Source organism: Macrobrachium rosenbergii, chromosome 4 (assembly GCF_040412425.1).
Source record: "Macrobrachium rosenbergii isolate ZJJX-2024 chromosome 4, ASM4041242v1, whole genome shotgun sequence".
Lineage (NCBI taxonomy): Eukaryota > Metazoa > Arthropoda > Malacostraca > Decapoda > Palaemonidae > Macrobrachium > Macrobrachium rosenbergii.
The window spans coordinates 16,324,995-16,338,976 of NC_089744.1; the positions used below are offsets into that span (position 1 = coordinate 16,324,995).

Consider the following 13,982-nt stretch of genomic DNA (forward strand, 5'->3'; position numbering starts at 1 on the left):
CAGGAAATTTTCATCCGTGGCTATTTTTCTCTTAATTGTCCAGAGCCTACTGCTATTTTCAGCTCTGGACTGCTATTTTTTGACTTATTAACGTCTTCTTCCACGGTAATAACGTGAAGCTTTCACTGGCTTCATTGACTTTGCTTCTAATGGGGACAAAGAATCCAACTTTCCAAGATTATATGAATCCACCATTTTTAAAATGGTCTACGATTTACCCAGAGTCTTTAGTCTCTACAGTGCCTGAGAACTCTGTTTATTGTTCGTGTTGGCCTGTGACATCAGAGACCGTTCTCCTACTATCACCTAAGGTTTTTCGCACATGCGATTTAGGATCATATTATCGTTGTTGACTTCGTTATTCTATATTTATCTGCTTCCTGCACAATCTATCAGTAGCAGGGTTATTACAGAAACAAGGTAACCTCGGCTTTTCATTTTCTCATATCTGTACTTTAAGGATTGGAGTGGATCATCGTAACACATGTTATTAACTTACAAAGGCTACATTCCCTTTAGATAACCACATTAAGAAAGTATCCAAAACAACAAAGTACGCCGAGCTTCGTTACAATTTTCAAAATTTAATGAAATGTCTCTTTAGGTCAAGTTACGGTTGGTTATAAATGTAAATATTTTATCAGAATACATACTGTGGATGTTAATTGTACCAAAAGACACGCTAGACAAGCAAAATGTAGGAATAAAGGTAGTCTTGCGTGCATTATAGCAAAATAAATGTGTCATACCAAGCAAAATTAAGGAAATAAATCCCGCAAGACAAAAGAATAAAAAATCTTATACAGTCAAGACGGTTAATATTTCTAAAAAAAAAAAAAAAACTGAAACCAACGAAAATAAAATAAATGAAAAAGAAAAAGAAGTATAAAAAACACTGAAGATAAGTGAAGGTCGGCGGCTGCAAGCAACGAAAAAAAAGAAGGGTGTAGCACGCCAGAGTATTAACATGGGAAAGGCTGCCTCACAAACAGCTTGCATGTATATGTATATAGAGGGAAGAGCAATTCACTTTGAATGAAGCTGAAAAGATTTATGGGCAAGCTCTATGCTTAATCAGGAGAAATGGCCCCCGCTGAAGAACTTCCCTTGATTGGCTGGCCTTCTTCAGCAGGAGCTGTGGCTTAAACCTTCGACGTAGGTAGGAGGATAATTATCGACCCTGTGTTATGTGCTGTCGAAACAATGGCGACCAGTTTTCTTAAGCAAAGACGAGAGACTTCAAGTCATTAAAGGAGTGTACAGTGCAGCTTTATCTATGAGGATTTTATTCCTAGGAGTACAAAAAAAATTTCAAAAAGAACTGGATGATTTTGAAACTGCGTCTTTTAGCGTGAGACGAATGACGGCGGGAGATAAAATGAAGAATGCATTAACATGATTAAAATACGTAAGGTCAAAGCGTCATTTAGATTAATTCCGTCTTCGTCACCTCCTCCACTGTGAAATGTCTACTGCAACGAGCTTTAATCACACACAGAATGAAGAAATAACTTAATACGGACATGATACTCGAAATTATTTCCTATTAAAGCTGCTAATACTCTTTGCTATTACCAAATGAAAAAACAACAAGATTGCTAACAAACTGGGTTTCACTTCAGATATTACATTTTTTGTTTCTTAAAAAGAATAAGATCACCAATATGATGGGAATGTGATTATTCTTATAATCTTAAGCTTTCCTTTACTCAAACATTTTGTACTTATAAACCTACTTTCCAATGTTGTGCTGTTGCGCAATAAGCATCCATTATTAATTCTATTATTTTTTTAAGATGAGTAGAAGAAACAGCAAAGACTACGACAGGAAGGAAGTCTAATACAAAAGACATTTGGAAATAAAAGTAAAAAAGATAATAGCAGCTATAATATAGACAAAATAAACATGGAACAAGAGTTGTGAATTTTAAAATAACGCTGGAGCCTCTCGTGAACTTTGGTGTTCAGTATCAATAGAACTAACTAGCAGGAAGACTGTTCAGCATCGTCACACGAAATATACTAAACTTGTATCACTGGATTTTGATGAAACAATACAGGTTATATGATACGACGATTACATTTGACTGCAATTGTAATATATAATATTTATATCCAATTGTAGCATTTGTTATTAAGGACAGACTCAATTACAGCCATATTCTTAATTTTATCTAACAACCAGATTTGTTCAGACATTTAGGAAATAAGATATACACCCATTCCCACTAACATTCAAAGAGAAAAACACCGTGTTTTTTGTAATAATGTATTTACAAGACAATATGTTAGAAAGATAAGATTTCCAAGGAATTCCCGTAAAATAAGATTCCACTAGACTGAACTGTTACTCTGCTACTGTTATCACTTCTGGGAACAGCCCTAATGTAAAAGCTACATGGAAAAAAAGTCTTGGGTATTTCAAGACTTAACCTTAATTTGCATGCGAAACAGATTTGTTACTGCCATTAGTAAGGAAAAATGTAAGCATAGTAATATCATTTGTAGTAATAGCAGCAGAAGTAGAAAATGGATGAAATAAATTGCCGAGCAGAAGTGAAAACTGACTACTAGTAGTTAGTAATAACTATAAAATGTAGATGGGTGTATATATATATATATATATATATATATATATATATATATATATATATATATATATATATATATATATATATATATATATATATATATATATATATATATATATATATATATATAGTTTCAAATAAAGTCTTGGCATGTGATCGTATTTTCATCTTAAGTTGAGCGTAACAAGCTCTTTAGTTGATAAATTCTTAATTAATACATATCCTTTTTATTACTTTTTCTCTTATTTTATAGCTTTAATTAAAAATAGGAGCTGAGGAAGCAGGAATTACCCCTAACTTATCAATCGTCAAAGTAGATATATTATAGAATTCCTTTTCTTCGAAACTATCCCGGAAATATAAGCTTAAATTTTACGTGTACATTAACTGAAATTTCTAACATTAAAACTGATAGTTGGGTAATTTTTTTGTAAGTAATAGAAATACTCCTTTAGTCTAATATTCTCGCAAATTCGCATTGTAGAGAGAGAGAGAGAGAGAGAGAGAGAGAGAGAGAGAGAGAGAGAGAGAGTACTAGTTTCACAGGAGCAGGCTCAGGCAACATGTAAGCTTCCCCAACACAAATCTCCGCGACAATCTACAGATTTAATTAAAATAACGTAGACAGCGGAGGAGGATTGGGGCCTGTGCATTAGATTCCATTCGGCGCACACGAGCTTTGTCCCTCTGAATTCTGGGCACTCCATATCTCCCTATTTATGATTCCAGCTCTGTTAACTAATGTCGTTCGTAAACTGGCTTTGGCCGATTATTGCTCTCTCTCTCTCTCTCTCTCTCTCTCTCTCTGTGCGTGCATGTTACTCTGCGTGTGTGAATGCGTACCCTCGGCGACATATTGTTACGACCATACGCAGGGTTGACTATATTCCCATCAGTGTACGACCGCAATATTTCCGCATAAAATATCAAAGGTCGGGGGGAGAGGGGTGCCGAGGCTATTTTCAGTTTACTCGGCAGATGGATGTACTGTACGCATGCCAATTTGGGACGTTTGGAATGTTAAAGACTTGTTTCTAATTACTGACACTGATTTTTTTTAAAGCAGGATGTTTATGTCTTGTTATACTCGCCCTGCACGGAGAACAAACTTTTCTTCTTTATTTTCTAGAATGGACCACTGCTAAAATACTGGCGTCTCATACAAAAGCATACTCATAATGAGGAAGGGCGAAAAAAGGTCTGAATCTAATTTCTTACCCTTGCCATTTGAGATTCCTTTATGGGGGTAGTCATGCCAACCTCATCAGACAGGAAAACTTATCCTGGCGCAGCATACCAAGAGAAGTCCGGAGCAATGAATTAACTCTGGACCTATAATGATGAAAATGTCACATGGCAATTACTGATCCTATTTTTTTTTTTTTTTTTACGGGTTGTATTTTTCTTATTTCGTTACTACATACTCACCGGGGAAAGAAAAAACTTTTTTTAGTATTAAAAACGGGGATCCATCTTCGAAAAGTAAGTTATAAGTGGTTCGTTGCAGGTTCCTCTAAAGACTGAAAAAGCAACAAGGCAAATTACCCGTTTGAGGGAAAACCGAATTTCAACAAACGTACTACTCTCATGGTCATGCTCTTATTTTGTCATTATTACAGTTTGAGTAAACATATTAAATGCAAAAAAAATCAGTCATAATCATGGTACAAAAATGTCATTCTGCTTTTATTATTTTTCATTTGATAGATGCCTCTTCCATTTTCAGTTCAGATTAGGCTTCAGTGCATTTGTAAATGTTTGTTTCCTCAGTCTGTTGCAATTATCTGTCCTGCCCCGAGAAATTAACTGATATTCCATATATATGAGAAAAAATCTTTTTTTTTTTTTTTTTTAGCAATTAAGAGGTTCCCGTACTGACGAAGTTGACGACCTTTAAATATGGAGATATAATTTTTTTTAAAGAATTTGTAACATACTTTCACAAAATAATCCGATTCTTTGTGAACAAAACGTTTTTCTAAAACATATTTTCGCAAAATATTTTTTTTCAATTAAAGGTCTGATTCTTTACTAATTGTCTTTATCCCTGGAAAATTTTTAAAAATAAAAAGGAGAACTAAATTCAGTTTGTTTATAAATAAGAAGCAATATATATATTTTTATTAAAGTATATATACTATATTTTTTTCAATTAAAGGTCTGCATTTCTTACTAATTGTCTTTATCCCTGGATGAATTTGCTTTAAAAATAATGAAAACGAACTAAATTACACACACACATACTCTATATATATATATATATATATATATATATATATATATATATATATATATATATATATATATATGTGTGTGTGTATATATATATATATATATATATATATATATATATATATATATATATATATATATATATATATATATATATATATATATATATATATATATGTGTGTGTGTGTGTGTGTGTGTGTGTGTGTATATATATATATATATGTATATTTATACACATATAATCTTTTTCATGTGATGAATATGAATAGTGTAACCGTCAACAGAAAAACTTGCAAAGGAGCAGCCTGTTTCTTGGAGTGAAGTCAACAAACTTGTTTATAGTTAGGAAGACAGAAGTTCATATCCTGTTTGCGCTTCAGAGACTGTGTTTAATTCCCTCGTTTAATTATCAGTTGCAACATTCATATATATCACGCCTATCAGTGATTTTGGCGCTTTGAATAGTGGCGTAAAACAGATCTTTTTGCATTTAAATTTATAAATGAATGAACCTAATACTGAATTTGGATACAATTCACACTCGAAGTCATTACAGACATTAATTAAAAGAACACACAAGGGACGGATAAATCATTTAAAGTAAATATTTGATTTCAAACGGGGAAGTTTCCTATCCTCTTCCGAGTTTTAAATGGCAATTGTAACTTTGAGGAGCAACAATAGCAGTTGGGCCGGGAATTTTCTTTACCGAGTTTCTGACACTTTTTCCTGCCTTCCGCAGTTGTACAAATCACATACGAGGATTTCAAAACAAAATTGGCTCATACAGGTTTGTAACGAAACATTGTCAATAAAAATAAGATTAAAATGTCGAGGTAAATGCATGTCAATCGTGTCGCTTTAATCTGTTTTTTTTTTATTTCACTGTTTTCTTTGTGATAAATATCACCAGAGAAAGACCGGTAAAGCAAATTTTCTTTAGTCATCAGTCATAAAGATTTTTTAATCAAAACAAAAACGAATTGAGTATATGCTTGTTTTTTAGTATTTTCAACAATTCTGTTGAAAATCCATAAGAAGAAACGTTTTCACCGATTTAAAGTATGAAATGCTGATATAAGTAACAGACATTCGACAGATATTCCTCGTGACCAGTTTTAATAATACATATATCCCAGATGTGACTATATATATATATATATATATATATATATATATATATATATATATATATATATATATATATATATATATATATAATATATATACATATGAACAAACATATATATATGACACACATATATAATGTATATATACACATGAACAAACACATATACATATATACACACACACATATATATATATATATATATATATATATATATATATATATATATATATATATATATATATATATATATATATACAGGGTGTTTTGAAATTAGAGCACCCCCTCTACAGCATGAACTAAAATTGATATGGACAAAAACAAAAGTAATTCAGAACAGGTATTTATTTAAGTTTCTCTCTGAGTATTTAATATTTCATGTGGCCTCCCCCTGCCTGTACCACAGCCTGCATTCTTGAGGGGTATGATTTCAGCAAATCACAAAAAAGCTGAGACTCAAACTCCATTTCCCTGAGCACTTCGGTCACACTCTCTTTGCAGGTCGTCGAGGCTTGGTATACCATCATAGTTCACTGTGCGCGCTTAAACACGATCCTTTAAGATACTACCAATGTTTTCACACACATTAAGGTCAGGGGAGCTACATGGAAATTCACTTGATGAGAAGAAATTGATACCACTGTTTCGAAGCAGCTCCTGTGTCTGAAGAACCTTGAAACGTGGTGCCTTATCATGTAAAAATGTCACTTCTTCAACAGATAACACATTTTCAGGACCTTTGAGGAAAGGAAATACTCCACCAGTAAGACAGTTTCTCTGAAGTATTCGCCATTCCATGACTGTCCTTTTTCTTTGATGATCCACATTAACCGTTTGGTTGTGAAACAGAGAAAAATTCCCAAACATTCAGGAAATTTCACAACCTGGCGATAGCGCACGTCATCGCTGATATCACCCAATTTTGCAACCCAAATGATGTCATTTTTATGACATCATCTGATGCAGCAACATGGAGAAAGTGAGCTTCATCCCAACCTTTAAGAAATGAACCACAAAACCATTCACGGTCTTCTCTCTGTTGCTGATTGATGTTGGGCTTGATGATAACATGAAATGGCTTGATACCAGATTTTTTCAACTCACGATATAGAGCACTATAACTTCTCTTCTTTCCCCTTTTTGTTTCTAGTTCAAGCACCAATTTACGTAAAGACTTTCTTGGTCTACCCACTGCCTCAGCTATGATGTCTTTTGACTCCTGAGAAAGGACTTCAGGCCTTCCAAGATTTTCACTCTTTTCGCAATGACAGTCATATGGATTTTTGTTCCAATTTCTTTTAACAAAGGATTCATCTCTTTTAATGTATTTAGCTATCCAGAAACGTGAAATAAAGGATGCGCCAGCATCCCTGGCCTCTCTGAAGGTTACAGCCCGGATTTGGTCAATCCATCTGATTTCCTCCGAGTCGTTAGCCATGGCTGTATCCAACTCCGTCACTCAGTCTGAAAATACAAGAAATGTAAAATGAAAAATAGCTTAATAGAAACTTAAAATAATGTACTTGGAGATAGGCTATAGCAGAAAACTTCATAACTTTCCATTTGTTCTGTGGAGGGAGGGGGGCTCTAATTTTGAAACACCCAGTATGTATATGAGATCATGAAAAAAAAATTTCCATGGCACAGTAATAGCAAGTAGTGCGCCTCTTCGAATCTCACAAACCATACACATTTATTCCCTCCATTTTTCTTCACCCTAATACGTTTAAACTAATGTCCACATATCATTAAGCCTGTCATATGCTCCTACTCTACACCCTAAACTTATCTGAAATGAAAACCTTTTATTTCTCTTGATTCGCAGGTACCCAATCACTACCTGGTCCCCATAAAGTCCACAACGTACGCCAATGGCCTGGTGCAGACGCGTCTCGGCCTGAAATTCGACGTGAGCAGGAGTCACTTTCGGAATGGCGAGATGACCCTCCGATGCTCGGCCCAGGTCTCCTCCTTCTATCGCAAGACCCAGCAACACAGCGTCGACGGTCAGCTCACTTATAACGTTCCTGTTATGGAGTCAAGGGATCTCGCCGCCTATTCCGGTGAGCTGTGACGGAAAAGGGCTGTTAGGATTAATGAAAAGCAGTTAGGGAGGAGGAAAAAGAAAGCGGTTTTTAGGTCGGGGAAGGATACGATTTGGGGCATAGTGTAAGGAAAGGCTATGTGTGATAGTCATGAATGTATGCGTCAAGTGAAGACTGAGTGACTTAATTGATTCGTTAATTAGAAGTTATGTATACCTTAGTTTAACCAGACCACTGAGCTGATTAACAGTTCTCCTAGGGCTGGCCCGAATATTTTACATGGCTAAGAACCAATTAGTTACCTAGCAACGGGAACTACAGCTTATTGTGGAATCCGAACCACATTATAGCGAGAAATGAATTTCTATCACCAGAAATAAAATCCTCTTATTCCTCATTGGCCGGTCGGAGATTCGAACTCGCGGCCAGCAGAGTGCTAGCTGAGAACGGAACCCACCCAGACATTATACTAAATCACACATAACATATAAACATAATTGAACTTAGTTTTATTTATGAACCAAGTTTTACTCATGCATCATTAGAGATCTGGGACTGAGGATGATATGTCAAACATAGATTGAGTTAATGTTTGAGTGAGCAATGCAAGAAACGAAGTAACTCTATGGGAAATTCAGAATGGTTATAGACTGAATGGAGTGATTACAGATGGTAAAACAAAAATGAATGAAACTCTTTGCCATGGCTGTGGACTGTATGGGAGTGGCTCCTTTGGAAAGAACTGGATAAATTCACTTCTGCGTCCATCACCCGCTATAAAGAGGTAACTCAAGGTACTGAATGAAAAGAACGCATGCCATTGATGGATATGAAATGCATGGGGTTCAGGTAGTTACTATTTATTTGCTAATCATGATCTAAGCAGAAGGATTTCATTGGTGAAGAATCGACTAGATAAAGAGGTGCTTGATGCATTGTGCACTGAATAGTGAAACTGCGAACCAAGTCAGTTTAAGAATGGTTGGGAGCGTTCTAAGAGATATTAAACCGCTTGTAAAATAAGTGGAAGGGCTTCACATAGAAAAAACTAAAGAGAATAAAAAGGTAAATGATGACGCACTGGTTCAAGTTCTTAGAGAAACGCAAACAAGAGCAAGGCCGGAGGTGACGTTACGGTGCCGCAAACATAATTAAATAAAACCTTTAGTAAATTAATAGATTTAAAACAGATACTATGACGTGCAAGGTTGTTGGCTGCTAACTGTAAATAGAATTAGGGTTTAGTTTCGAGGTAGAAGAGTCAGTGGGAATAACGATCACAGGTAGTTTAAGTTTATTAACTAACTGGGTGTTGATAGTCACAACTTCGTATGACTCCAAAACCACCCTTCTTTCCTTCTAATTATTTTTATTTTATTTTATTCTTTCCAGTAGTTACTTGGTAGAGATGTTAGTGACTTCATACCTTAAAATTTGCATGAATATTTTTTATAAATTTTTAACTATAGTAATTGAGGTAACTGACTTTCAATAGCTATTCAGTATGTTCGGATTCTTGGTATTTCATAAAAGAAGATACAGCAAATTTTAATAGATGTGAATAATAAATCTAGAAGCTATAGTCAAAGAAATCCTTTATAAACAATGGTTGTAGAAAACACCCTGTCAATATTTTAAGTAATTACAGGATACAACCTCAATATTAATGATTGTAACATAAATTATTAGAAACACGTTTAATAGAAATAAAAATTGAACATTGATGAGTAACTCGAGGAAACTTTTTTTTATAATTTCTGAGTTAATATCATTATCCACCTAATGTCAAATTATTATTAAATATAATGAATAAGAATAGTAACTGCAAATCCATTTCTGTATTTAGATTAAGTATTCCCTATGTTTCGGCAAAATGGTTTTCAGCGCGGTTAATATCTTTGTTTTTCATTATGCTATCCACTTTATGCTAAATATGCTCATTAAGGGGAATGATTTATTTTGGAAATAAAAGAGACGAGTGTTCATTAACCGGTTGCATTTATCGCCTTGACATGATTAAAACGTAAATAATGACTCATTGTCGGGCCAGAAGCACCGGATTACATTCCATTGTGATGCCTGAATGGGGCTAAGAGGACACCGTAATAGCTTTAATCAACATGAAATTGAATTTCTCGCCTGAAATCCGAAATGCACGTGGATTTGGCCATCACTGAACTTTAGCTTCTAATTCCCCGTCCACGCAGTACGAATGGCAGACTTCTAATATTAAACCTCTTTCTCTTCTCCCCCCTCTTTCCCCCACCCGTCCCGAACTCCTTTCTCACCCTCTCCCTTCCGCTTGCTGGTCGCAGGTAGCGCTAGCGTCGTTCAGGTGCGGCAAGCCGCAGGGTTGGTTGTGGCCGCCATGCTGATGCTCACCTTCGTGGGTCACATCCAGAGCTGACTCCTCGGCGCTCGCAGCATCTTCCATCCTCCTCGAGTTGTTTCTTCTACACCTGTTCATCCCCACACGCAAAAACCTTGGACACCTGCTACGCCTGCTCCTTCTGCTTGGTCGGAGAAGAAGCCGGGAACAGAAACAGGGCAGAAACAACAGATGGGTCAGGAGCAGAAATAGAATCCATCAAGAGCAGTGACTGCAAGACAGCGGAGGCTGCCTTGCTGATTCCTTTGCGTATTGTTGCTCGTAGCGAAGCTTTTATTCAAATACACTTCATTTGTGTGTTCTTCATTTTACGTGTGTTCACAAATCCACTCATCATGTCTGTGTTCATTTATGCAAGATGATCCAGAATCTGCAGCGAGGAAGCTAGGACGGCAGATAGGACCCTTCTTTTTAAATCAAAGGCTGACATTCACTTTCATTCAAAATTAATTCTAATAAAAAAAATAAATATATCAAAATTTAACATTATGAGATAAGCACACACAACAAAATTATAGTTAACTCATGAAAAGTATGATAGTTTTAAGAATCGAATCCTCAATTTCTAGTCTTTGGCGTAAAAAAAAAACCTGTAATAACGTTGGTGGGAAACACCAGTAAGCACATTTCAATGGAAAACTATTGTTACTGGGTTTTATACGACCAGACTATATTAATTATCCACTTGCAACAAGAAGGAATCTATGAATAATTTTCACTATCCTTAAGACATTAAGGAAGTTTCCTCACTAACACGCAGGGAAGTTACATCTTTTTGTGACAACCCGAAATAATTAAAACAATTTTTTTATTATTATGCTATCAGATTTTGTATCAGTGTAATATATATTAATGGTATCGCAATAAAAAGAGAGAACATTTAGTTCGAAATTTTTTATTGCCAAATTGCTTCATGCAAAATCTGATCACTAATGGATAGTCCCTAATATACCAAAGACTATTACTAGAGCTTGACGTGAGTGAGGACTGAGGAGAAAAAGTTAATATTTTTATATTGCATTACGTTCACAGTATCTGCAGTAAAATGCAGTCGTCCAAGAATTGTTGCAAGACAGCGCTGCTGATTAATAAATACATATAGATAACTTTCCACACTTTGCGATGCCTTCATAGTGAATCTCCCCACGGAACATTAAATAGATAAACGCACACTTTCATAGTAGAGAGAAAAATAACAGTGTTTTCTTACATCAGAATACCTTTATACTTATCTTCGCAATTTCTTTGGTAGCAAAACAGCTGATTTTAGCCTGAAAAGCATTTTGAAATAAAAGGAGCCTTAGGAATGGAGGAGAATTTAAATCAGAATTGATCAGTAGCCAACATTACAGGGAGTATATATACAGTATATATATACAGTATATATACAGATATATATATATATATATATATATATATATATATATATGTATGTATGTATGTATGTAAATATATATATATATATATATATATATATATATATATATATATATATATATATACTGTATATATGTGTATGTGTGTACGCGCATGTGTGTGTATATACAATGAATCGCTCAATGTGACTATACGTTTCCCTTAAGGGACTGATGATAATGAAGGCTCTAGTTCGTAGATACATGAGATTTGACGCCCAATATATTTGTCTGAAACATAAAATGAAATATACATTATCAATTACAAAACGGATATATATACATACACTAACTAAACAAACACATAACATTTTCTGATTCAGCTGACGTCATAGAGATGGTTTCAAGTCATCAGTAACGAAAGGACGAAGGATTTCCTCTTTTCAGTATTGTCTAATGGCTCCGGTTTCAGGAACTGAAAAACTTTCTCCCAGTAACAAGATGTTCATAATCCTTGCAATAGGGTTAGAGTGGCAGCACAATGTAAGTATTACTAAACCCATCATAGATTAGAGGCAGTAACATTAACAATAATAGAAGTTTTAGTAACTGAAACGAAATCTTAAAAGGAAGTACGACTGACGAAGAAAAGCAATAACGATTGTGTCGATAACCTGGAGACAATAGAATAAAGTGGATTTTTTATGCGGTGTTTCATCGTACAACTTGGAATTAGTGAATTTAAATCAAGCAAAAATGAATAGGAACAAAAAGCCATAGATTCAATCAAATATCTGACATTAGGATATTCAGGAAATATATAAAAGGTATGAAAAGAATTAAATTATTTTATTGTTAGTCAAATATCAGAAAAATAACAGGCACTAACAGAACTTCTGCCTTTTTTCATGATGTCACAAGGATTTTCAACAACACAGAGATGATACTGGCACGCGGTTTGTTTCTTATAGTCTTTTTTTTTTCAGAAAAGGGTTTCAGAGGAAATAATGAGATCAGTGGAAATTATAAATAAAGAATACTAAAGTTGTGCATGTGTTTGGCAGATGGTTTATTGCGGACAGTCATTCTGGGAACAGGGTTTGAGAGGGAAGCTTGCGGATAAATGAAATGATAAAGAAAATTACAAAAACATTCTCATACATGAGATGGTATTGACGGACAGTTTTACGCAGGCGGTCTTTCTTGGAACAGACTCTGAAACAGTAAGTGAAAATATAGACTGAAAAGAGTTTGATATATGAGATGTTGCTGATAGGGGTCGAATTGCAGTCTCTCTCAGAACAGGCTGAGGAAAACGATGATGTGATAAGTGAAAACTATCAAAAAGACTAAAAGGAATTTGAGGTAAGTGACAGTGCTGACAAACAGTTATTGTAGATATTTTCAGAACAGATTTTTGGGAGAGAAAACGAGATAGTAAGTGAAAATGGTATAAAAACAGAAAGAATTCGAATCATGAGAACTTGCTGACGATATTTTGGTCCTGATAGTCTTTCTGGAAAGAGTTTATCATTGGAACAAAGAGATAATAAAAGAATGCCTATAAAGAATGAAAAAAATATAAGATATGAGATATTGCTGGCAGCCTGTTGGTTGAAGATAAGTCTTTCTCACAACGTACTTTCAAGTGAAACAATGAAAGGATAAGTGAAAGTAAAAAAAAAAAAGACAAAAGAAGAATCTGAGATATGAGAAAAGTATCAAAGTATCACAGGTATAATTTGTCTAACCTCAAAAGCAATTTAAATGAAAAAAGCTAAGAGTAAGGAAAAATATTATCTGAATATTCGCAAAGGTTTATAAAAATGTATTAGTTAATGAACAGGAATATTGCACATTAAACAACTTATTATTATGTATCTCCGTTATTTTTCCAGACGCACCCTGTGATTAGGTTTCAAAACAATGTTACTGTTTTCTTTAATGGTAGCTCAGAGTTATAGTGCATTTGTTTTATTTTTTTTTTTTTTTTTTACATAAAATTAATCAAGAAAATTATAGTCGAAAGTGAATGTCAGCTTTTCTGTCGAGATTCTTGTCGAAATGGATCTTAAATGCTATATTACACAAATTATATACTATACTGTTAAAATTACCCGGCAAAACGCTTCTAATCATTATTACAGATTACACACATACACACACACACACATTATATATATATATATATATATATATATATATATATATATATATATATATATATATATATATATATA

At 34.3% G+C, this 13,982-nt stretch overlaps 1 protein-coding gene across 2 annotated transcripts in view; it reads left to right on the top strand.

The window, feature by feature from the left end:
• Positions 1–10,856, top strand: part of LOC136830606 (uncharacterized) — a 782,434-nt gene extending 771,578 nt beyond the window's left edge. The window contains exons 5-6 of one of the 2 annotated variants that reach the window (XM_067090162.1): positions 7,779–8,016; positions 10,314–10,856. In XM_067090162.1, coding sequence (XP_066946263.1) covers positions 7,779–8,016; positions 10,314–10,405 — 330 coding nt within the window. In that variant the 3' untranslated portion in view covers positions 10,406–10,856. The remainder of the gene's footprint in view (positions 1–7,778; positions 8,017–10,313) is intronic. The other variant, XM_067090172.1, reaches the window with a different exon arrangement.
• Positions 10,857–13,982: the final 3,126 nt, after the last annotated feature.